Source organism: Trachymyrmex cornetzi, unplaced genomic scaffold (genome assembly GCF_001594075.2).
Source record: "Trachymyrmex cornetzi isolate Tcor2-1 unplaced genomic scaffold, Tcor1.1 scaffold1552, whole genome shotgun sequence".
Lineage (NCBI taxonomy): Eukaryota > Metazoa > Arthropoda > Insecta > Hymenoptera > Formicidae > Trachymyrmex > Trachymyrmex cornetzi.
In genome coordinates, this window is record NW_017296149.1 from 59,498 (window position 1) to 86,005 (window position 26,508).

General features: G+C 31.2%; 3 protein-coding genes across 6 annotated transcripts in view; 2 read left to right on the forward strand and 1 right to left on the reverse strand.

Moving 5' to 3' along the window:
- The first annotated feature begins 221 nt into the window (after positions 1 to 221).
- rod (kinetochore component rough deal) lies at positions 222 to 9,952 on the forward strand. Its single transcript, XM_018503108.1, has 31 exons — positions 222 to 433; positions 1,202 to 1,440; positions 1,569 to 1,670; positions 1,797 to 1,917; positions 2,064 to 2,218; positions 2,332 to 2,525; positions 2,597 to 3,069; positions 3,146 to 3,337; positions 3,419 to 3,837; positions 3,906 to 4,074; positions 4,220 to 4,315; positions 4,414 to 4,605; positions 4,682 to 4,812; positions 4,972 to 5,083; positions 5,169 to 5,409; positions 5,495 to 5,645; positions 5,728 to 5,876; positions 5,943 to 6,184; positions 6,261 to 6,556; positions 6,622 to 6,779; positions 6,984 to 7,187; positions 7,314 to 7,429; positions 7,498 to 7,607; positions 7,664 to 7,785; positions 7,867 to 8,240; positions 8,333 to 8,694; positions 8,776 to 8,967; positions 9,048 to 9,279; positions 9,349 to 9,651; positions 9,724 to 9,807; positions 9,872 to 9,952. Exons 1-31 carry the CDS (start codon positions 296 to 298, stop codon positions 9,902 to 9,904), a joined length of 6,102 nt encoding a protein of 2,033 aa, XP_018358610.1. The 5' UTR covers positions 222 to 295; the 3' UTR covers positions 9,905 to 9,952.
- Positions 9,953 to 10,157: 205 nt separating this feature from the next.
- Positions 10,158 to 11,683, forward strand: LOC108758247 (protein phosphatase 1 regulatory subunit 42). The gene is made up of 6 exons (XM_018503107.1): positions 10,158 to 10,314; positions 10,385 to 10,690; positions 10,776 to 11,010; positions 11,085 to 11,207; positions 11,272 to 11,418; positions 11,491 to 11,683. Exons 1-6 carry the CDS (start codon positions 10,174 to 10,176, stop codon positions 11,622 to 11,624), a joined length of 1,086 nt encoding a protein of 361 aa, XP_018358609.1. The 5' UTR covers positions 10,158 to 10,173; the 3' UTR covers positions 11,625 to 11,683.
- Positions 11,684 to 14,775: 3,092 nt separating this feature from the next.
- The window catches only part of cora (erythrocyte membrane protein band 4.1 like coracle), a 24,889-nt gene continuing 13,156 nt past the window's right edge, over positions 14,776 to 26,508 (reverse strand). For 2 of the 4 annotated variants that reach the window (XM_018503092.1, XM_018503093.1), the window contains exons 2-15: positions 25,294 to 25,473; positions 25,051 to 25,198; positions 24,673 to 24,967; positions 24,207 to 24,545; positions 23,954 to 24,126; positions 23,446 to 23,588; positions 22,618 to 22,704; positions 21,751 to 21,981; positions 17,708 to 21,247; positions 17,102 to 17,209; positions 16,801 to 16,911; positions 16,192 to 16,296; positions 15,471 to 15,677; positions 14,777 to 15,381 (exon numbers count right to left, since the gene is read on the reverse strand). In XM_018503092.1, coding sequence (XP_018358594.1) covers positions 15,202 to 15,381; positions 15,471 to 15,677; positions 16,192 to 16,296; positions 16,801 to 16,911; positions 17,102 to 17,209; positions 17,708 to 21,247; positions 21,751 to 21,981; positions 22,618 to 22,704; positions 23,446 to 23,588; positions 23,954 to 24,126; positions 24,207 to 24,545; positions 24,673 to 24,967; positions 25,051 to 25,198; positions 25,294 to 25,452 — 5,826 coding nt within the window. In that variant the 5' untranslated portion in view covers positions 25,453 to 25,473 and the 3' untranslated portion in view covers positions 14,777 to 15,201. Of the gene's footprint in view, positions 15,382 to 15,470; positions 15,678 to 16,191; positions 16,297 to 16,800; positions 16,912 to 17,101; positions 17,210 to 17,707; positions 21,248 to 21,750; positions 21,982 to 22,617; positions 22,705 to 23,445; positions 23,589 to 23,953; positions 24,127 to 24,206; positions 24,546 to 24,672; positions 24,968 to 25,050; positions 25,199 to 25,293; positions 25,474 to 26,508 lie in introns of all 4 variants that reach the window. The other 2 variants (XM_018503094.1, XM_018503095.1) reach the window with 2 other exon arrangements.

The window sequence follows — 26,508 nt, forward strand, 5'->3', positions numbered from 1 at the left end:
CGTGGCAGTACAGTAACAGTACGGTAGAAGTATCTTGTGCGAGTTGGTGTCGGTATCGCACGCTTGTCTATCTGGGTAATCGTATATATTTTTTAGCGATTCGATTTATGATACATAACCGATTGCCGATATTAAATCCAAATAATGTGAACTGCGACGCCATCCATAGAATGATGAGATGCACTAACTCGTAAAAAGAAATTTCCATTCTTGGCGCTCAAACGAGTATTAACTACCACAATACGATCCAGTACAATCTGAAAATTAGAGGAGTGTGGAAGAAGAATGTTAAAAAATGACTTCGTGGAGTAGCGTACAGTCGGGCTTTAACGTCGACGATGAGACTATTAATTTTGGAACACGAATAATTGCAGAAAACAATGGTTCTCTGTACGAGTCATGCACCGTGGCAACGATTCAGTCGCTTGAAAAGGTTCGTGTTATATATTCAAACTTGTCTAGTATGACAGTTGCACGGTAACTTGGAATGTTTTTCATTGACGTTCGTATCAGCTGTTCTTTTACGCGATGTGATTGAAAATAGGAAATTCCGAGATACTTTACTTAAAAGAGAATAAGTCTCGAGAGATATCGCTCGAATGAAGCGGACGTGTTTCGTCTCGGCTCGGGGCGGGTTGTCGGGTATCGTATTATCTCAATTATTTTTTTGGAAAATGTTACCGAAACTTTAACCATGCGCATTTGCATTTCTCATACTGAGATTCCTTCGTTCGTCTAGACGCGCGTGCCTGGAGCAGCGTGGAGCTCCGGTCGGTTTGTATTGTCATTTTCGACCATGTTGTACTTAACTTATCCTTTCGAGAAGATTGCTCGGTTAAAGTGACGTGTACAGTGTATTTTTCTTACAAGTTCTTCCATTTTTCGATGTTCGAAGATTCGAACATCAGTGGTTCAGTTTCAGCCAAATTCGGCTACAGTGCCAATAAAAGAGGACGAAAAAGAAAAGCTTGAAGAAAAACATAAAGTACTAGGGTATAATTTTTTTAAAGCAATATCAGTTGTTTTTTTATGTTTAAATCCGTGTGAAATGCGCACGCGCTGGATTTGTATTATTAAAGCACACATTAAAAAAATGACTTATTATTTTTAGATTTATTATTTTATTATATTGTATACATTATAATTATGATTATTATAAATTATGATACATCATTAAAATCAATTAATATGTCTTTTTAAGGTGGACCAGCAACCAAATGTCATAGCATCTATTCAATATTCCAAGATTTGTGTGGCAATTGATAAGTCCATTACAATCTTTAAAGATGAAACATGCGACGAAATATTATGTAACATTAGCTTTCCCTCCATGATAGCCAGTTATTGCATTTCCAAAGATGGTTTCTTTCTATTTGTAACACTCACAACCAGGATTTTGTACTGTTTGCATTTATCAGATGGAAAAATTATTTTTACTAAGTAAATGTTATTTATCTTTTAATATCTTTTATTGTTTAATAAATATTTAATTATATTTTCTGAAAAATTATTTGTAAACTTATTATAAATATAATTCTGATGTGTGCATAAATAACTTCTGATTGCAGAACTATACCTAATAATAAGGATAATATAATAGAAATATTTTTAAAAGAGCAAAGTGAAGAAACATTTATAATTCTTGTCACAAACACTGGAGCTATTTACAGGTATCATATTTACATATTTATATTTTACTATATTTTACTTATTAAATTTGTCTTATATATATGTATATATAATGAATTTAATATCTAGTATAATTTCCGTTATTCTATATATTCTAAATATTTTAGATTCTCCAAATTTTATCCTGAAGCTTTAGAGATTGCATTTACCAGTGATAAAGTTGCAGTTGCAAAATATATTGCGGATATTCAATGTTGTCAATTGTTCAAAGGATTTCCTTCTCAAGAGGTAATATATATATATATATATATATTATATATATTTTTTTAAAGAATTTATTAATACCTTTATAAATATTCAATTTAAACAAAGTTATATCATATAAATATCATGGTTTTCGTTTTCCATGTCATTTTATAAAGAATATGTTACAGTTTCTTAGCACTACAATAGATGTATCATCAGACGAACTATCGATAGCTATAGTTGGAATAAATTCAATGTTTACTTGGCCTAATGAACAATACACCAATTTCCAAAGTGTATTTTCTTTTGGATACAAAAAGATAAAATCGCTACATGGCAGCAGGTAATTAAATAAAAAAAATTTTTTTAAGTATGCTAATATATATTAGTTTGTTGTATTTTTGGATTTATATATATCTTAAGTTACATGATACATAAAAATACTTTATCTTTTAGTAAAATGCTGTGTCTACGTACAGATAATATATTAAGTATGATATGTCTGAATACATTTCTTACATTAAAAATATGTGATGGTCCAGTATTTGATTTTGATGTAATACAACATAATGATTATTCTGAAATTTTACTTTTAACGCATTCTAAGGACAATTATGCTACACATACATTACGTATTATTTCTTATCCAGGTAAATGTATTATTTTTATTTGTAAATAGTTTAGTTTTTATAAATTAATGAGATACTTTTTGTTCTTTTAGATTTTGAACAGAAGTTAGAAATCAACGTATCTGCTAATACTCATTTACTTAAGATTTTACATGCTTCCGATAATCTATTTTATATAGAAGGTATTACTACTAACAATGAGACCGGTATTACCGACACGTTTAGAATAAAAACGATATTGGAAAGTATTCCCGAAATACGTTTAGCGAAATTATTAAAGAAGAGACAATTTGATGCAGCTGAAGCTTTTGCAAGAAAATCAAATCTTTCAATAGAACCTATTTATTGTTCTAAAGCAGCATTACTCATAGAACAGCTTAGTCCGTGGACAAAATCTACTCCTAATTCGAGAGAGATCAACGTAGATACATTAATAAATATTCTAAATAAAATACAAAATGTGCAATATGTGATTGAATGTTGCAGTAAAGCCCTTATTTCTGATTATATACAAATGAGACGTATATATTTATATGCTCGACAAAAAATAATGCAAAATATTAAGGTATTTATTATTTGTACCGTTAATATTGCATCAGGCTATAATCAGTGTTTCTACATTCAGTTTATATTCTTTACAGATAAAAAATATAGATGATTCGTTGAATACCAATCTATCTATAATAAACGACGCTTTATATAGACTTGAGACTTTCCGCATGATTCAAGATACCGAGACAGATACGCTATTGAACAATGACGCAAGTATAAAGGAATGGATACGATTTTCACAAGCAAATTTATTGGAAGAATGTACTACTCGTTTAAATATGGTATGTGATTATAATTATACATATATTAGAAAGTTACAAGAATTGCTATATTGTACTTTATAATGTTTAATATTTGTACAGGGTCAACTTAAATCTGCTACGTTAATTTGGACGAGACACCTTCCTGATTTTGCAAAACGTATATCTATGCAAACTGTACAAAATATTTTTACAATTTTATCTGAAGATGTGGATCCATCATGCTTGTGGCCTTGGCTTATTCATTTTATACCAACATTATTATCCTTATTGCCTGATGCAATAAATGAGATTATGTCTTGGAGTTTAAAAAAACTAAAATATCTTGAGATATCTCACCATACCGTATGGCCAGAAATCGGCATAGAATTTGCTAAAAAGTTTATAAAATTGCTCAAATTCGAAGATAATCAGTTAGTATACTTTCATCAAGAGTATAGATGTCAGAACTCTTTATTGAAACAGTTTATGGTCCTATTTCAAGCTTTAGCCGATATTCAACAACTGAAGATTGTTCACAGGTCAGTAATATTGTAATTTTAAATTAGCTTATAAATTAATGTTATTTATTTTTTAAATTACACAATAGATTGAGAGTACCTCTTGACATATATATTGATTCACCTGTGGAAGCGATTTACATGTTATTGGATAAGATACATCTCGACCAAATATCGAATTTTGTAAATACGTTCCTAAAGCAATATATATTTAATAACAATTTACAAAATGATACTGTTTTTTGTACGTATATTCAGGTTCGTACGTATTGTATTCGTTTTGTACGTATAATATTCTTATTCTTTAATTTTACTTAAAGACGTAATACATTGCTTATAACATTAAATTTCTAATTAATAATTGTTCTATAAATGCATATATTGTAATATTTTGTACTTTTAGAAAACTATAAAGAATTCATACAGTTGGTGGTTTAATGAAGAAGCTGCATGGGAAAAAAGAGTTACTATTATAATAAGCCTTATACATAATATAGAGGTGAATTTTATAGGCACATATTATTTGCGACATTGTAACTTGTAAAATATCTTTTTATTTATTTAATGCAACGTTTTATGTTACATGTTACATAACAGAAACGACTGGAACAAACTTTAGTAGTTTTAAGAAAAGCTCCAGTACCCTGGAGTTCAATTATAACTACCTTAGCAGAAACAAGCATCAATTACGATCATGGTTTATCTTTTAAAATTAAAACTGAATGCAATTATGTTCCAACAAAACTTATCTTAAAGAAATATGGATATGTGACAATTGGTGTAAATAATGTTGGTATAAGTTGTGGTATCATATTTTATAATGTCTTCATATGTTGTTACATTTAATTAATTATTTATATTTTAGAGATTGATGTCACGCATAATAAAAGAAAATCGCGAGTCTATGATTAACGATATAGATGTGCTAACTAAAGACGATAAACAATTAAGACAAGATGCGTTTTGTCGGTGCATAAACGTTCGATTAAATGAGAAGTATGTCATGAAAAAAAAGTATTATTTTGAAGTTTCAAAATGAGGAAAACTTATAAATGTGCGTGCGTGCATGCGTGCGTGCGTGCGTGTGAGCGAACGCGTGTGTGTAAAGCATATATAAAACATTTATCTAATCTGCTGCAAACATATTTGTTTTAGAAATCTCCAGAAAGCAATGGATGTATTACATTATTTGGAAAATGATACTGCCAGCGTTTTATGTTGTTGTGAAGGAATTATTAATTATGTTATCGCAGCTTTTTCTTTTCAAGTAATGACCTTTGATATAGTGTTAATTGAATAAAAATTGTTTTTTCTAAATTATAATTAATTATCTTTAATATTTTTGCTTTTAGAATGCAATAACATCCTTGATGTTTCACATGGAAATACTGGATTGCTTAGAGTTCAAAATATATAATTTATTAACACAATCAAATGTTTGTCTTTATCGTTGCAACAACATTATCAAAATGATAAAAGATTTAAAATCATTGTATGCACTGAAGAAATATTACGAGATTGATATTTCTTTGAAAGATTATCATATGCGGAAGTCATTTGTGTTGCAAAACTATATCTCGAAATCACTTTCAAGTAAAATTTCTAATTTAATTTTTATAATTAAATACAATATACACACTTGTTAAAAATTTATAATTTATTTATGATAATTTAATAGATATTAAGGAAAACGATTGGTCATTAATGTATAAGACTGTTATTAAAATTGCCGAGTTGCTAGGATTAGAAAAATCATATGCCACTTTATCCATGTTAGAACAGATGAAAAACTTAACGGGTTTAAACGGATTGGAACATCTTGTTGTTGAGTAAATATTTCACATATTTTACTCTTATAATTTTATACCTACAAATATATATAAATTATTTATTTCTCCTATGTCTTTATAGTGATGATAACGATTTAAATATGACGTCCAAAAAATTCAAGAATATACGTAAGATATGCTTATCGATATTACAACATTCTTCTGTAGACACCAACGCTATAAAAATTGTCAAAAGTTTAAGTATATCGATATTAAATACTTGTCAAGACAGTATGTATCACAATTATATTGATGATTCAAATGACAAAAATTATCGCAAACTAATGTATATTTCAGGTGATTTACAGTCTGCACTAATGGTTTACATTTGTGTCAATGTATATCCAAATTTTCCTATTCAAGATTGTTTTGATTCAAAACAGAGACTCGTATCACAATCTAATTGGAAGTTATATACAATTTATAAGGATCAAGCAATATCTTTGGATGAAAAGTTGTTGTTCCTATTTAAAGATGCAATGTCTTTGCACTTATATTATTCAAATCAAATCAATATTAATGAAATTACAAATTGCGATGTATGTATTATAAATTATATATGTACGTCCCATTTATAAAAAATACTTTGTGGTATATCAATTTGTTTATATGTAGGAACAAATGGATCAACTGTTAACTAGTTTCTTGGAAAATATAAGAAAGATGCAACCTCAACACAATGATTATTCTTTACTGCAAATTTTCAAAACATTCTATTTCATATACTATAGCACGTCTGTAAGAAATGAAGAGAGATTAATTGAAATGAAATGTATATTATCACAGCTTCTAATAAATTTATTGAGAAAGTTGTGCACTGGACGATCGTTCGATTTGCAGTTGGGACTTTCGGCTCTCTTTATGTTATCTGAACAAGAAGCGTGCAGTTGGCTTTCCACAGTTTTCGCATCGTAAGAAAATTAATCTATTTTTTGAGAAAATTAATATAATAATGCGTAAAGATGAAAATTTGTAGATTTCAGACCGATCATATTCGACATTGTACAATTTCAACTTTGGGATATGAATATTCGCGCTTGAGGCAAAATCGATCATTGATACAGACGTTTGAGAATTACAAGCTACTGCATATTTGGGCACAACGACTGTCACATTACTCGATAAATTCTAAAGGTACGCTCATATATATATATATATACTATATATAAGCAAGAATAAAAATTATTCGCAAAAATTCATTGAAGTTTGCAAACTTAAAATATTCTGAAGCACCGATACATACTTGTAACAAATCGTCTACAACTTCTTGCTTGTAGATTCGTCAAAATATTACAATTTAAGCGAATCAAACATATTTTAATACATGAATATTTTCAGAGGTTTTAACAAATAGTGCTTCGAGCAAAAGAGAAATTTTACAACAGATCATAAGCAGTAATAAAGAGAACATGATTCCCTTACTAAAGGATTACTGTTGTAGCTTTGGATTTAATTTCAATGATTGCCTTTTGCATTATTTACAAGTATTATTAAAAACATGGAATCCAACGATAACCATTTCGAATACAAGCGTAAATAAAGGTAAATATGTGATAAGTGGAAATATGTATTTGACAATTTAATATTTATATACATATTTTTATATATGTATACATTATTTTTGCATGATGTCAAATGCGAATTTAATAATTGAATGACATTTTATAGAGTTACTTATCTGTAAAGAGGAAGTCGATGAATTAAGAAAGAAATGTAATGCAGTCGTTGCGCAAATGGAAAATATATCTATGTTGAAGCAATGTATGTCTACATTATGGCAACACGTAAGTTATAAAAATATTCGATAGTATATTTTCTGATAAAAATTTTATATTTAAATTTATATATATAGATCACGTTTTACCATTATGAAGTTTTCATTATATTAATGGATCTCATAGGAGATAAAGATATAGGAAAGAGGAATTATCTCTGCTTTTTGCAAAATTACACTCGGAGTGGGTAAGTTATAATAATTTTCCATATATTAATTTTAAGTTTAATCATATATACATTAGACCTCCTACATCAATGGAACATGATGAATGGGTACAGCTTAATCCTGGACATAGTACGTTGCCGCCGATAGCACAATGGAGACTTCCGTTCTTGCTTAAAGTCGATATTTGGAAAATTATTAGTAAATATATTTTAGAAATAAATTTTTAATTAGTACTTAAGTGATTATTTAACTTAATTTTTATTAATTCTCTTACTATAGCTCCTGAGTTGAATTTAAAAACCTATGATAAATGGCTTGACATTGCACCTGTACTTAATTTAGAAGCACATCTCATATGCTCATTAGCTATTAAGGGTGAAGTCGCAAAAGAATGGGCGAATAATTCTATTGAATCGAAAAATACTACATGGTCGCTTTATTCAAGAAACTCCACATTGCTGAAAGATAGCAAGAAATGTATACAACGGCTGACAGACTCAGATGGATTATATTATGGTACTGCAGCATTGTATCATATCGTAAATTATACACCTCCAGGTGCTGATCGCGTTGCTGCCGCGAAAGAATGTTACGAGTATGCTCAGCTAGCGGCACAAAATTCTACTAAGTTCAAAGAAGGAAAGGAGTTAGAAGTACGATAATCTCTGTAATCACCGTGTCTTTATATGTTATATGAAAAAGTAAGTTGACTTCTATGTGTGTGTTATGTGGCGTTTGCTTTCAGAAAATTAAATCCAAATATTTAACATTTACGTCTGAGCATATTCTACGTACGTACGGATTGGAGAAGGATGAGTATCTTGCTCTAATCGATCATCCGGGCAAGCTAGTATACGCATTGTATAATGACAAAAGTATACCATTACGATATCGAACCACAACCAAATATAGACCCGATATTAATGCTGCCGTTAACGAGCTGGGTAAATTATTCTCGTTGAATATGATAAAATTACGTATGGATTTATTGGAAGAATGGCTACAATCCAATGCCAGATACACTGAATTGTCTCAAAGCTTTACAGAGACGTTTCTTGCGCCAAAAGAATCTGATCAGAATACAGATTGTGAAGATAATTTACTTAGGTAATATTATCAGTATACCTTTTTTTTATATCGTTATTTCTATATTCTAGATCAATAATTGATCTTAAAATATACTTGTAGGATATGTTACATGCTGGAATATGGAGATATGGATTTGTTTGCACAATTTCTTATAAACATAGGCTTTGGCGATCGTCACGGCAATACTGAATATAATTGTAACGTACGATATCGAGTATTTCAGATATTGCAGACTGTCGTAGATACTTCTACATTGGAGGAATTGACCAAGCAAGATATATGTACCTTTAGGTAAACACAAAACATTATAATAAACTATGGCGGAATATAGATTTATCCTGCAATAAAACGTTAATATTTTAATATTTCAGAAAATATATGAAATCGTTACAGTATATTGGAAAATTAGAATCATTAGGATTATGTTACAGTATTGATTCATTTGAAACGTGTTGTAAACGGGATCTTGTTCAGATCTTATGGAAAAGTCAGCATCACTTACCCTATGCTCTCTCCGTTATAGCGCAGATTTGCATCGAGTTTGAAATAAATGATATCCTACTTTGGGATAATACTTTAACTCAGATGACAAAATTGCGAATGGTTGTAACAATTATAATTCGTTAGATATACTCTTTTGCTTGGAAAATTATACTAAATATGTATTTTTAGGTAAGCGACTTAAAAAAAGTTTTATTACAATTACGAAATAAAAATGTCATTGTGAATTGTAATGGTTATAAAATGGGATGGCAATTGATTATCTCCGAACCGTTTAGCGAGATGGACATAAATCCAAATCTGGAGCAAATTGATAATTGCATAAAAGCGATTTGTCTGCTATATTCGTGTCCTGTGACACACGAATTAGACTTCACCATAATCGTGAGAAATTGTTTCCAAAGTAAACAGGCGCACTTAGCTGCCGCACTTTTACCATTTTTAAATGATATCGAAAACAAGTTTGTTTTAGAGGTAATTAAGTCAATGTTTTAAAATATAGTATGAAAGAAAGAGAGAAAATAATAACATTAATTTTTCTTTTAGACTATTAATCAAAAGTGTCAAATCGAAAAACTCATAGAAGATTTAAATCATTTGTCTTCAAAAGGAGTACTCACAATTACACATGTAAGTTGTAATACATTTTTATTTATACAAAACGTATACTAATATTTATTATTTTTATGTTTAGAGTCTCGCCATGGTGCAAAAATCTATACTGTAAGAATCAAAGAACGAAGAAAAATTTTGTCTCTTAGATTAGCTAGAAGATTAACCCATTTGTCAAATCGAATTGTAATATTATGTTTATAACATACAAGAAATAAATTTATTTTTACTTCGTATATATAAAATCGCAGCATAAAACTTGATTTACTTGATATTTCATATCGTCGTTATGTGAGTTACGTCCTGTGTTTGATCAATGAAATTCTGCGACCATCTTTGCAGACAGCTTATTGCACTTTCATAATTTATATTTCTCTTGCAAGCATGGTGAAATTAACAACAGATATCGTCGAAAGAAAATGTTCTCAAATATTAACTAGTAAATCACTCAGTAAAACAATAAAAAAAGATGAATTGTGGAAGTTAACTCATTTATATATGAATGACATGTTTATCAGCAGCATTGTAAGTTATATCAATTTAATAAATTATAAAATTTATTTTCAATGCATTTAAAATTTTACGTTTTATGTAGGGCAACATCGCTACTTACAGAAGCTTAAAAGTCCTATATCTTCAGAATAATAACATATCAAAAATAAAGAATTTACATTTTGCATGTAGTTTGACACATCTGTATCTACAACATAATACCATAACAAAAATGGAAAATTTGGAATCTCTAGAGAATCTCCAAAAGCTTTATCTAGGACACAATAATATTATTGTAGTTGAAGGATTAGAAAATACAAAGAAATTACAAGAATTGCATATCGAGAGTCAGAAAATACCACTCGGTGAAGCATTATGCTTTGAGCCACGCAGCGCTTTTATTTTATCTGTAAGAGTATCATTTGAATCTCAAAGATTTTCATTATATAGATTAATCGTTGAAATTTGTTTTTTATAAACATTTTCTCTCTTAGATGTGTCTAAAAGTTCTTAATATTTCTGATAACAAAATGACATCCTTGAGAAATCTAATAAGATTTCAAGAATTACACACGTTGAATGCAAAAAATAATTTGATCAATAATATGGACGATTTAACTGCGACAATAAGTACATTGATTTCTTTAAAAGATTTGTCTTTACAAGGTAATCCTGTTACAACATCTTACAGATATAAGGAAAATCTGATTGCAAACAGTGTTTTGCTAGGTAAAGTTACACATTCAACATTTGTTGCACTTATTCACGTTTATTACTTAATTATAATTTTATTTCATATACAGCTAATCTTGACGGAAAAATTGTAACTGACATTTGTCGAAATTTTATGAAAAAATTTAAAATGGAGAAACACAATCAACGTACAAAAAAGGCAACTAAAATCCCATTAGGAGATGATATAACAAGTATGCCAATAATGATTTTTTCCTTCAGATAGAAACACAGTTACAGACAGAAAATTTATTATAGGTTCTCTGAACTTGCCACCAGCATTCAAAAGATCTATTTCGAGAGCAATTTTTCAGCAGCCTGGACAGCCACATTTGTCTATAACAATTGCCCCTGGATCTCTCTCGGTAGAAAGCCAGCTACATGTGTTCCCACCTTGGAAGTCAGGTAAAAAAAAGAAAAAAAGATTATTATTTCCATTGTTACATTAATAAAATATTTTGTAATATGTAATATTAGCATCTGGCATCAGAAGTATCAAGGATAATCATATAACACCGAGACCATTTTGGAATAATGTAATTAAAAATAAGGAAGTCCGTTTAACGCGCTCTCATGTCAATAATAAAGCAATTGCATTACCGCTTATTTAATTCTCTTTAACAATCTCCAAACAATTATTATTGTATTTAATCATTGTTTTAAATTGAATCATTACAGGACGTAAATAAATTATAACTGTAAATAGCTAAAATTTTTATGTAGTAATAATATATAAAATGATGCATGTATGCAATAAAGACAGACTTGAGAATCACAATATTATTTTTATAGAACTGTTCAGCGATATAAGGCTACACATTTCCATTACTTTCATATATGCTATTTAAGAATATTTTTATAAATGTGTAAATAGAATTTACTGTGTGTAATGTGTACATATTAAATCATGATAGTTGCAGGTAAACATCAAATAAATTCATATAAATTCGCGATGTCACATGATATAAAAATTGCAAATGCAATAAAAATATAATTAATTGTTATAAGCTGGGTAACTATTACATATTAAATATGCAGTGTACTATTTTCAATAAACTAAACAACAAAAATGATAAAGTATAAACTTACGAACTATATTTGTACGCTGCTTGAAGATCTGTACATCAATTGTTAAGCTTATTTTATATGATAATTTATATGATTATTTATTCATGCAAAAATCGTTTTATATAATTAATAAAACAATATCTGTATTCTCGAAATCGGAGAAAAAATTTTTCTTTTACTGACTTCGAATTATATTGCTATTACATAACATATATGTGTTCTCCAAGCAGACTTAAAACATAAAAGTATATTCTTAAAAAACAGGAATAAATAACAAAAATAATACAAATATTTATATGACGTACACAATATGTTAGTCACTATAAGCATGGAATGTTAGATAAAATGTAAAATAAACATCTTTTTGCTTATATACGCGATAAAGAAAAAGATATAAATCGAAAAATGATATAGAACTTATTAAAATGTTATTCACAGAATCTTGAGACACCTGTTTCACGATATGTATATATATAAAGAAAAACAAGTAATCATTTCACTAGCAACCATTACGAATTATATAAAATTATAGCATCATCTTGAGCGTATCTAAAAATATTATCTTATATTATGAAAAAGTACGAGATGTAATGAACCAATATATATTTTGTGGCACACAGACAACTCGTCATTTATCGTATGTGTAACGCATAAAGCAGGCGATCAGTATTATAAAATTTCTTACACAAATAGGCTGTGATTATCCTTTGTTCCTTACGACAAAGTATAAAAAAATGTCACTCCATTTAAATAAAATCTTAAGAGAAATAATCGATTCTAGAGGACTATGTCTTAAATAAAAAGAAATACTATTCATATTTTATATATATGATGATAAATACTTTCTGTAATCTGTAATAACAAAATAAAGTATTAGGCAAGAATATAAACTATAAGAACGAAATATTCTCCCAAATTCTTAGAAATATTAATATTCTACATTTTATAAAAATGTAAATGTATAAAAATAAAAAACAAGAACCTTCTTTCGTTTGAAGTACATATGTATACTATATGTATACATAATAGATAAAAAATCAAAGAAATACAATCTAAAATACTGTTTATAATTAATAAAAAATACAGTAAAAAACAAAGGTATAAGCAAGCCTAGTAAAGTATGGTATATTTATATATTGAACTTTTCATTTAAAATAATTTGCATAAATTAAAATGTATACAAAGCTCAAAATTAATATGCACCGTTTTTTTCAGTGAAAATTTAGGTTACATTTTGTTTATTTAAATCGTAATGTAAATTGTAATGGAACGTAAGTCACTAAACTAATGAAAGTTTACATAAAACTGTAGTTCTATAACTACATAAGCTACAGCTAAATTTAGACATATACGCTGACCAATGCACATCATTGCTGTTGGTATAAAGTTTTATACATAAATACATACATACATACACACACACACACGCGCGCATATATATATATATATATATATGAGCCTATTTGCATTAATCATTATAGTAATTGAAATATAATGAAATCTACATAGTTCCTGTCAATATATTGTATCTCTTATAATGTTTATATAGCTGCAACATGAAAAATGATACAATACTATTACCAACATAATTTCTGCATATTTTATATAATATAATAACATTTTTTAGATATACGAAACTATGATTGATTTCAAATATTTCTGTCGATTAGCAATATACACATATATATGTATGTATATATATTTATATGTATTATATGTAACATTATATTCTGATTCTGTCACATAATGTTATGTAGTAACCAGGGCCTGGACAGGATTAGTGCAAAATTCCCGCGTCGCACGCAGAGCAATTACTGCGTGTAAATAAGATCATGCACCAGTCGAGATTGCCAATTCAGTGTCATCTGACTTTATCGAACACTCGATATACTTATGCGTAGTAGGTGCTCGATGCGCGACATGGGAACTCGCACGAACATCCTCTAATAAGTAGTGCTCTAGTAATAACTGTTTGGAAAGCAAATATCGATTTCACAGATAGTCGAACTATACATATACCTTTTTATGCCGAGAAGCTTACCTTATTGCATTTAAGCATTACAACAGACAATATATAGTAGAACTATTTTGCTTAATTTTTACTTGATCTTACTTTCTATTGATTCATCTTTGAGAAGTCTTTTTTTTTAACGGATCGATAAAATTATGTTTTATATATATATATATGTAACCCATTGCACAACGTATTTTACTTGTTTCTTTATACGAATATTATGAATCAGAATATTTTAGTTACTGTTAACAACTTGTAATATATCACACTCAAAGATGAAACAGAGAAAGTAATGAGCTTTCATTAGAGGACAAAGGATTCCGATAAATCGAGAGGAATATGCTTTTAATAGATTTGGTGGACTATAAATATTTCGACATTAGTATCTTAATTTGGAATATTCTGGTATTATATTTTACTGCAAATTTTAAATAACTGTTGAATATATTAGTTATTTCTTGTATGACTGTCATTTCTCTTTTTACTGTTATGAAATACTCAATTATCAAAACTTTTAAGTTGCAGGGCACCCCGTCTTTTATACATATATATTATATATAATTATCGCCATAACTATGTATAAATAGTTTATCCATTTGTTTACATACATACATAGCTATGTATACATTATATAATATTTATTTATTTATTTATGTTCCGTGTATATAAATACACTTCCTTAATTATTTTAATATGAACACTGTAGTTTATAGTACGAGGTACCATTCTCTCTTCAAAAAGATTTCATCAATATTTCATTCCTTTCAACTATCAAACTCAATTTTCAATCGAGTTTAAGCTCGAATTATCGGGCAAGCCGTACAGAAATTTTCTTTGACTCTCTTACAAGAAAAGGTATAAAGCTTTATTGTTCCTTGCTTTATATTTATATTAACTTCATAAAATATTTAAAGACTTATCGACATTTTTTATAGCATATTTCAGTCTGGTTCTTTTTATGATGCATTAAACAATGCATCCAATATATATAGTATGTATTGTAAATACCAATTTGTTTTTCTAGTCTCTAAGATTACGAATTGTTTGTGTTATTTATAGACCAAGAGTGCCCTTTTATGTATGTATGAAGGACAATCCTCCACTAATTACTGCGCCGTTTGTTGCTGTATTTCTATCTTTTCCACTGTCATATCTGGATTCATAGCAGTGGCCTCCTGTATCGCTTCTGCCAAAGCTCGATCATGATCAATCGGATCACCATCCGATTGTATCGTTATCTTTTGTTCTACTCGCGTCTCAACTACACCATCTTTCTCCGTTTTATACTGTAAGACATAATCAGTATTTACTGAAAAATTATATAGACATAGCCACAAACAATATTAAAATCTGATTAGAATATAATGATACCAACCGTGATAGTCTCAACAGTACGGGTTTTACTAGATATAGTTTGTGTACTAACTATCTCTCCCGTGGCACTGTAGTTACCATCTTCACTTTCAAGAGCTACTTTTCTTGTTTCGGTTGCCACTACAGGTACCGTAGTTGTCGTTGTTACATTACTATCCGGTTCTCCAGTGTAAACATGCTTCTCAGTTGCGATCACAGCTGGATCTCCCTGTATCAAAATTCAAAATTCTTTTACTATTAAGAATTCAATAATATGTGGAACATAAAAATGATAAAGAGCAAGATATAAAATTAATAGATATTAAAACTTAATAAAAAAAAATAAGAATAATCTAGAAGACAAATTAATCTCATAATTGATATATAAATATATCCATATATTGAGATATATTTATTCACATTTACATGAGAGAGAAAGAAAGAAAGAAATATTACATCTGTATTTTTAATCATTATGTCCGATGAAATGTGCTAAAGTTGTAGAACGTTTTCCGTATGCACTTTTACATTGTACAAAACAATGCAAAATACATTTAAAAAATATGTAATATGAGCAAAAATACATATCTTAATGCAAATGCACCGCATTGGGTTAGCTGGCAAGGCAAAATGCTAAAATTTATCGTGTGTATGAATACCTGTTGCCCGTTGTTCTAAATATGCGTTATCTTCCGCTCCGTATTAATAGAAGAAAATTTTGCGGCTGTTATTCGATGGATTACCTGATAATATTGATTGTAGAAAGCTTGTTGGTCATCGTCAAGATCAATTGGTGTACCCGAATCTCCACTGCTTGAGCTCGATGTACTTAGCCTTCGTGAGAACAGCTACGCCATGCAACGTGTTAACCAAGCCAGCAAAATTATTTACAAGAAATAAAAATAAAAAATAAAACAATTCCGAATGAGTATGAATAAATGATACTAATTATTATTGTTAAATTAATGATATTACAATTATATTTAATTGATTTAATCATAAATGAACAATATTTTAATGTGAGCACAATTTATGCATATATAATATGGTGTTAAGATAAAGTACGGCTTTCTAAACTGAAAACCTTCACACACACAATATATTGACGTTATATATATATGTATATTAATGTACATAATTATTTATACTTATATATGTATGAAGTGATCCCTTACATGTGCTACAATCGTATGCGAAATGATATGTATACAGCACAGTTATATGAAACAATATATATTTAAATGATAGATCAAAATCCAAATAATATCCGTGTAGCAATTTACAAAAACGCTTACATGCTTCACCTATTAATTTCAAGCGTATCTTCCCGAAAAAGAGACAAGTGGTATTACCTGTTCGCCGGAAAGCACATGACTCGTGGTTCGAACTTCTTGTGTTACTACACGTTGCTCCTGTCTCGTCGCACTAGTCGCGGTTGTATGCGCTACAGTTTTTTCCTCTACCTAATGTAAAAAATAAATTACAGCAAATAATAATTAGGCAAAATTAAAGGAATAAGAAACATATGGAACATATGAATATAAGTTTATCAGACTTCAAATATTTATCAGCACTATTTTTATCATATACAGCACAGACTTCGAATATTTTTTAACTCTACAAAAGAAACGTTAAAAAAAATTCATTACAAACCTGACTAGTCTTCTGATTCTTTTCAAGATCTTCATGCATTGTGGCGGTACGTGTAGTGACAGCTGTCGCTGTCATGTATGGAGTTCTACCATCATCTGGTGCCTCTGCCTAAATACAACTACCATGTGACTAAAATCTCAATACGTATATAACTAATGTAAATAATAATTGGAAAATGTAATAAGTGTAAATTAATAAATAAGAAAATTATTTCTACGCATTGTATCACATTTTATGATACACGAAATATCAATTGATAAACAAGAAAAAAAGGGTTTATCATTTATATAAAATTATGTAAAAATGACAAGACAACTGCGATATTTTAATTTCTTTGCTAAACATTCATTCATAAAATTTTAAAGATTTGAGTTGTGCGTCCTAAACAAATCTATCACTCAATTTCATGCCATATATTAAAATAAATAAAAAAAAAGTATTTTGTATTGGATAACAATTTAAAAAATTGTAATTTTTATATGTAATTTATAAGCATGCAGAGTCTTATGTTTGTTCAATATGATGTGTGATGTTCAATTTTCAACGTATTAAGAATGAATCGTTATGTATCTAAAGTTAATCTTTTATTCTTTCCAAGTGTATCACCTTATTGACGTGAGTAGAGACCGTAACTTGGCCTGTACCACCGGGTGTAAGATCCTCAATCTTTTCTTGAATATTTTGTGTCACACCTTCCTGATCCTTGACTACCGATTGCTTCGTTGTTGTTTTCACGATTGTCGGTATCACAGCTGGAATCGCGAGTTTCTTTAATTTCGTTGGAGTAGATTTTGGTAACTCTTGTAAGTCCTTTAGAATAGTCGTGCTGTCTATCGGTTGATCATTGTTTCCATATATTACACCATCTTTCACATACGATTCGTCCTCGTCGAAAAGTTCTTGATTGTACGGTTTTCCGAATTTGTCGTATATCTTGCCGTCTTTAATGAAACCACCATCTGTTCCGAATGGTGCTTGTGCGATTGGTTTTCCATCCTTGTCACATACCAGTCCTCTACGTACCATCGTGATTGTGATAGTCGTAAAGTGTTTATCAAGCGGTTTTCCAGTAGGCGCACAAATTATTCCATTCTTGACAACATTTCCCTCAGCATCAAAGTTCGCCTGTTTCACCGGTTTTCCAGTTTTATCTACTACAACACCCTGTATAACTTTCAAACCTTCCGGTCCAAATGCTTCCTGCGTTAGGGGCTGACCATTCGCGTCGTAAACCTTGCCATTTTTTATGAAACTGCTTTCCGGTGGTAAGGTGGTTTCGTGAGAGAGAGGCTTTCCATTGCGTCCATAAATCAAACCATCTTTAATAAAGTTACCATCTTGGCCATAAATATTTTGATTGAGATACCTTCCCGCATCGTCATAAATCCTACCGTTTTTAACCACGCTGCCCTCATTGTCAAAATTGCCATACCTTAAGGGTTTTCCATCATCACCGCAAACTAAACCGTAGCGAACGGAGGTAACAGTGATTATGGTCTGTCTTTTGTTCAATGGTTTTCCGTTTGGTCCATACAATAAACCGTTTTGTATGTAACTGCCATCATTGCTGAACGTGCCGTGATTGAGCAGTTTTTTATCCTTTCCATAAATAATCCCGTTTTCGATAAAGTTGCCTTCGGTACCGAATGCGGTGTGATTTAAGGGTTTTCCATCCTTTCCATATAACTTACCCTCTTCAATATAGCTACCACCAGGTAATTCAGATCCCGCATTCAATAATTGGCCTCCCCAGCCGTATATAAGACCATCTCGAATGTAACATCCATCTGGCTTAAAAGCACCTTGTTTCAATAACTGTCCATTCTTGTCATAAACCACTCCATCTTGTATGTAACATCCATCGGGTACTAATGAGGATAGATTTTTCGAATTTCCGTGATTATCCACGATTTTTCCGTTGTTGACCGCCATATTATCTGGACCTTTATCGTCTTGAGTCAATGGCTTGCCGTCTCTTCCTATGATAATACCATTCCGAATCGTATTACCATCGGGACCAAATACACCTTGCAACACGATTCTGCCATCTTTACCGTAGACCAATCCACCTGCGACGTACGAACCATCGGATCCAAATGAATCTCTACTCAAGGGCTTTCCCGAATGGTCGAATATTACACCATTGACAATAAAGCTATCCTCCGGTAAACTTGCATTCAAGTTCAACAGTTTACTGTCACTACCGTAAATAAGACCATCTTTGATATAACTACCGTCCGGTTTAAAGAATGAGAACTTTAGTAATTTACCCTCTTTGTTATATATCTTGCCGTCTTTAATAGCTGCACCTTCAGGTACCAGCGAATCTTGATTAAGGGGTTTTCCATTTTTCGCGTAAATGATACCTTTCTTTATGTAGCTTCCATTCGAACCGAATGATTCGTGCTTTACCGGTTTACCATCTTTTGCTAGAATCGTGCCATCTTTCACTACAAATCCATCAGGACCAAGAGTAGCATTTGACAATACTGTACCGTCCGCGTTGCGTAATGTACCTTCTTTGATTACAAGATCGTCGGGCTTAAAGAGACCTTGAAACAATGGCTTATTGATTCTGTTGTGCACTAAACCATCTTTGATGAAATGACCGTTAGCTATTAATGGAATTTGACTCACGAGTCTGCCGTCGTTTCCATGTATCGCACCGTCTTTCACAAAACTACCGTTAGATTTGTAAAATGCGTGTTTAATAGGTTTGCCATCCTTACCGACAACTTTGCCATCCTTTAAGTGAGCACCGGTCGGTAGCAAGGATCCTTGAGTCAAAAATTTTCCATCTTTCGAATAAATTACGCCGTCTTTCACGACAGAGCCATCGGAACTGAAAGAGTCGTGTTTGATCAGTTTACCGTCTTTCGAGTGAATCTTGCCCTCTGCGATGTAATGGTCTTCGGGACCTAACTTGCCTGTATTAAGCAGTTTTCCATCTCGTCCATGTATTAAGCCATCATAAACGAACGTATCGTCAGGTATAACCGCGATCTGATTCAAAGGCTTGCCTTCTTCGTTACATACTATACCAGCAACTATGTATTTTCCATCTGTGTCATACATTCCCTGAGTCATAGGTTTAGATCCCGGCGTAAATATGAGACCCTCTTTCACGTATGTTCCATCTGCACCTAATTGACAATGTTGAATCGGTTTGCCGTTCTTTAGTAATACTTTACCCTCTTTAACCACCGCATAACCCGGCCCGAGGAAAGACTGTTTCACCACTTCACCGTTTGGAGAGTAAATAATTCCATTCTTTATCGAATTTCTATCTGTACCTAATATTTCTTGATGGAAAGGTTTGTTATCTTTTCCGGTAATTACACCACCGCTGATATGAACTCCATGCGGTCCGAAATCTGCCTTTTTCAGCGGTTTACCGTCTTTTCCGCAAACTTTGCCATCTATTATTTTGCTACCATCTGGTCCGAGATGACTTTGATCTAGTGGTTTACCTTCTTTGGTATAAATAACACCTCCAATGATTCTCGAGCCATCGGGAAGAGGCAGAATATGATAATCTGGTTTGGATTCCACTGGTGCCGGTGGGATTATTACAGGCTGACCGATAGTATCTTCATGTTGACGTTCACCAGTGATGAAAGTCGTTGTTAGGTCCTCAATATCTCCTTTCACAGCATTCTTTTGTTGTTCTTTAAGACCAGCAGATTCCACATAATTGAGCCCTGGTGTCTTTAAACCTGGTGCTTGTTTGTCCACTTCTTTCGTTTTTCTTTTTTCCACAGATTCTGCTACTTTCTTTTCTTCTCCCGGCGCATAGTTAAATGCTAATCCTGTAGCTTTCCGACTAGCTGAAGTAGGCGATGGTTGATCCTGTACACCTGGCGACGCGGGTCGATCTTCGTACGTAAAACCAAGTGGAGTAAATGGCTTTTTTGTAGGTGAAACTTCTGTTTCTTCGTAATCATAAGGTTTCGTATAACCAGGAAGCTGAGATTTTGCAGGATCTTGGATTTTATCTATTCTCTTATCAACTTCCTTTCCTTGTTTTTCCGATGTAGAAAGATTTGATTCGGCATCACTTTTGTCCATGGATTCATCAAGTTCTTTGTTCTTTTTCTGTTTCTTATCCTTGTCCTTTTTGGTAAACAGGAAACCGCCAACAGGACTCTTGGATAATACACAAAATACATGCAATACAAAATACATGCTATACATAATATAAGTAATATGTATATATATATATATATATAGCATTCGAGGTATATATATATATATATATGTATGTACGTATATCTCTAATAAACTTTTGTCACATTTAAATGAAACTAATAATATCTACATATTAATGCAACTCTATTATTTCTGCAAAAATACAAACTAATGTTCGTGCAAACTTGAGCTATGTGGATGTATTCAATTAAAAAATAATTACACATTTAGTAGAACATTCTTTCACATAATTATTGAAATCTGACGGAATACTTACTGAATTACAATATTTAAAAATAATAGTAATAATATATATAAAAATATATGTATATAATAAATATATTCTAATCGTAAAAGTCACATGTAAAAAAATACTTAAAAATTATTTTTTTGAAATTATACACATCTATTTTTCATAAAAAGCAGCAACGCGCGCGCATACAACACAATATGAAGCTTACCTTGATTTTTTCCTTCTTTTCTTTATCCACTTTTTCAGGGGTTTCTTTATCCTTCTTTTTTGACTCTTTTTTAGATGATTTATCATCAATATTGTCAAGATGAGCATTGTCATTAATCAGATCAGTATTATTCAGATCATTGTGATTTTCCTTTTCGTTTTCATTCTGTTTATCCTTCTTCTTCTTTGATAGACCACCGGGCGGTAGGACAGCGATTCCTCCGACCGGTTTCTACAAGTAAATTTACCCAATCACACGTCGCTTCATGCAATAAGCATAAAGCTGCTACATTGCTAAAATAATACTAAAAAATAATACTAAAAATTACGTTTCAGAATAACTACTAACGATACAATGCATGCTTTATGGATTACGGTCTGCGCTCTCAAAATATGTATGTTATATAGTTATCATAATTTGTATTAAAAATTTATTTCGTTACATTACACTAAATGTTTGCTTAATCTAATAATTTTTTACGCTATACATTCAAATAGTATATTCTTATTAAATAACAGTCAGTCGCTGAATTAAACTAATTTTACGTTTATCTCTAAGTTTATACCTAAAGTTTACTGAAATTCTCGACTTACAATAATCAACAACAAAATGATCCTCTAAGGATCTTATCTACATGCTAATATTGCTAAATGCTTAAATGAGTAACTAACATCCCACATTGAGGCGATGGCCGTATACACATATATATATATAGATATAAGTTTTGCAAGAAATATAATATAAATAAAAAAAAACGTAGCAACATGCATTGGAAGAAACAAAATACCAAATGGTCACATATAAAAGACAACATTGATAAATATATAGAATTAATTAAACAATAATGTTCTAGGTAAAATTCTATACCTTTCTCCCACGATCTGCATCATATTCTCCTTCCAGGCTACTGGTACTGCTAGCTGATGTTGTTCCGGCACTTGTTTTTCGTGTGAGCTATCGGTGTTAGTTATGTGTCAGTTAATAATAGCGATATCGAATAGCTCCAAAGGAAAAAAAAATGTTAACTTATAGACTTCCTGGCACATCTTTATGTAATTTCACTAACGTATCAAGTCTAATTTTATTCTTTTATGTCAAAGAATATGTGATTCACAACTCTATAATATGTGTTATATAATTATAAATTGCCATGCTTTTATTGCAACATTATATATTGGATCCGAATCGGTGTACAGTGTGCGTTAAAATTTATTGCAATATGCGTAGGTGAGTCAATAAATATACTGTATGTACAAAACACTACAAATATATCAATGCGAAATTAATATATGTATAAACATGTGAAAAAAATATATTTAATCTACTGACTCACCCACGCATTGATGGAGAACGTGAGCCAATTGGTGTTCCGCGACTTCTCTGGTAGAAATTTTTGCAAGAATATTATATGCATATATATATATTGATTTTTAAAATTTTATCATAAATGATTGTTATATCGCGTAAATCATAAATTATTTATTATAAATTACATTTTTTTGTGATTAAAAGATTAGTTTGAAAGCGTAGACCGCAGACGAGTTAAAAAATTACGACATATACATCGTTCATAAATTTTGCTGTCACTAAAAAATCGGATTCACGTTCGCATGACGAGAATTCATGCATACTCTACACTCTAGGTTATTTTAAATACAAAAGAAATGCTGTCTAACGAACGCATAAATGCAATACCTTCTCTTTTTGTTTCTTGATTGGACTAGGCCGTCTGTCTATATGTTCTATATCATCAGGAAGCATTTCAGGCTCATAGCTCATAGTATGTCGTTTGCTTGGTTCGGAGCCATACGTTTCAACTGGTTTAGGCCCACCTAACGCTGTATAAGGCAGTCACACTACTTCAACATCTTAGTATAACAGATTTAAAGATATGATTATAAAAAGGCACTTGTGGTTCATATAATGGTTAGTCTGAAAATATTTTGCACAGAGTAAAACAACGCTCATAATAAATCAATATATTAATTTAGAAAACAAACCATTCCAATAATAAAAAGTCATGCTTGTGCATGCTTGGTCCTAACAAAAATTTTTTAAATCAGACATACTCCTGAATAAATGTATGATGTTCTCTATAGTAATAATTGTGGCAATTTAAATATCTACTAAGCCATCGTATTATTATTATGTCATACATTCATATTTTAAAATATCATCCACAAGTGATAAAAATTGTATTTACCATCCATGCTTCTAGACGTGAGTCGTCGACCACTCAAAGATCTCTCAAATTGTGGAGGTTGTCTATCAATAGGAGTCTTTTTCGTTTCATAGTGAGTTCTTCCAGAATATCGGAAACGAGACCCTAAATGTGGAATTAATCCCACTTTCTTTACAGGCTCCGGACTCATAAGTCTGTAAAAAAAAAAGAATTTCTCATTTGATTGAGCAGTGTCGTAAACAAAAAAAAAGCTAATTGTCTAATTATTATTTACCTGAAGAAAGTATGATGCTCCACACACACTTTCCATAACTTTTTCGCTGCTCTGTGATTAGCCAATTTAAAACCGATTGTAGATTCAAACTGTTCGAAGTCGCCCGGTCTGATTTTAATGTAGAAATTATGCCTTTTGTAAGATATTTTTAATATCTTTGGCCAAGCAAACCTATTAATCCTTAAACGATCCCTATAAACAAGAAGACCCGAAGCGCATACACCTAACATTATATCAACACCTTCTGAGTCTTTCGCGGGATGAAGATCTACGCCATACATAGCTAATTTCTTTGCATTTTCGAGATAATGTAATTCTGCTTCGGCGGGTGTTTGACCTCTAAAAAAAAATTACAAAAAAATTGATTTTGTTACATAATCGAACAACGAATACACATTTTTCTTTTCTTCATCATAATAGTCGAAAGAATAAAATGCATTAGTTTGCATGCATAAATAAAACTAACTTGTGTGTTTTATGCAGATCCATCACTTTTTCAATTAATTCGGGCGTTTGGTCAGGAGCAAATTTAAAATCTTTCAAGTACGTCCTTCCATGTATCTCAGAATCGTAATCTCCGACTTCTGATTGGACCAGATAAGAGCCCAGAAGAGCGTGTGTCACATAGGAACAAAGCAAACGCCCTGTAATGATATCGTTTCTGATCTGTAGGCATAATTGATAACGCGTAATATCTTCGTGCAATTGAGCTGGATCCGGTGGGTAGAATTTAACTTCGAAATTAAATTTCCATGGCTCACCTAAAAACATACGTTAATGTTAGAAGAAACTTCTCGACATATACCATTATATTTGTTATAATTTCATAATGGTTTCCACGTACTTTTAACAAATTTCGTGATCCTCTTGTGAAGATCCAACCAATTACGCGGATCGTGTCTGTCTTCGTAGATAAGACCAAAATAATCTTTCTCCAACAGATTCATGCTTTGACAAATCATGTCGAGAAGTTCTTGGCCCCTCGCCTTCCTCTGCAATCCGATATTTAACATCTTTCAACGTCAAGTAAATAAAATATAATTTAACTTGTATGTACACGCATAGAGTAAATCCTTCTACGACTTACATCGATGTAGAAATCCTTTACAGTACCGTCAAGGAGGGTAATTTTGGCAAGAGCCATCTTTCCCCTGCTAACTGGGCTTTTTGTGGGCGAGTTCGTCCCAGTCCCATTCTCCGCCGTTGCTTCCGTTGGAGCATCAGTGCTTTTCTGTTCTTCCGGCATGTTTTCGTTCTATTCGTATACCTATAAAACCAAGTGTATCGGTCTATTTAATATTCAAACTAAAGAATTTTTATATGTATATCTCGTAATTTAGATTTGTCGATGAGAGAACCATCTTGAGTCACAGACTCTCTTCGGCTCTCTTTTCACAATGCGAAAGAACAATCGTTGCCCCGGAAAATTCCAAGATATCGAAATTTACAAAATTATCGAAAGAGAACGCCGTCTGCACGACTTATCTCGAGACTATTCTACGATTGCGATCTCGATTGCGATGTTGTCGGTAGAGTGGAGGAGGTCGCGTGTCGCGATGTGGTATATCTCATTATAGATCCCGTCTAGACGACCTGAGGGCATCACGCGGTGAAATAATCAATATTTCCCGAGGGTTCGCAAGTCCAAGTGTCTCGCGGTGCACCCGCCAGTCGCAATTTCGTTATTAATGAAGAACAAAGATACACAGTCGTTGCTCCAAGGTTCGTCGAACCTCGAGTGTGTAGGGTAGGCATCCTTGAACTTGGCAAGAACGAATAGAGTGACAAGGGTATGTACATATCGATTGCATATAGGCGTATCATTCGTCTCTAGATAAAAGCATAGTATAATTCTATACATAACCCGCATTTGCTTTAAATATTACATAAAAGATAAAAATAAAAATAACAAGAATAAAGTTATTCATTCAACTAAAGACTTTATGGTTATAACATTACTATACATAACGATAAAAATCTTTATCCGTATAATGTGAACGTTTGTCTCATATATTCCTCTGATAAGTTAATATTTATAACAGTTCTTAAATATAATACATTATCAATATCGCACCGAAAAGGTAATACATTGTAGGTATTAAGGAGGTTGTAAGGCAAATGCAATATGTTAAGAACTACTTGAAAAAATTACAGATTATTCTAAATTTCATTTAATAATAATACAAAAAAACAGAAACAATTGACCATCTGGATCAAAAGTTATTTAAATAAGTAGTAATATTTTTTAATTTGTACTCTAATATAAATATATGAAAATGTATTATAAAATAATGATAAAAAT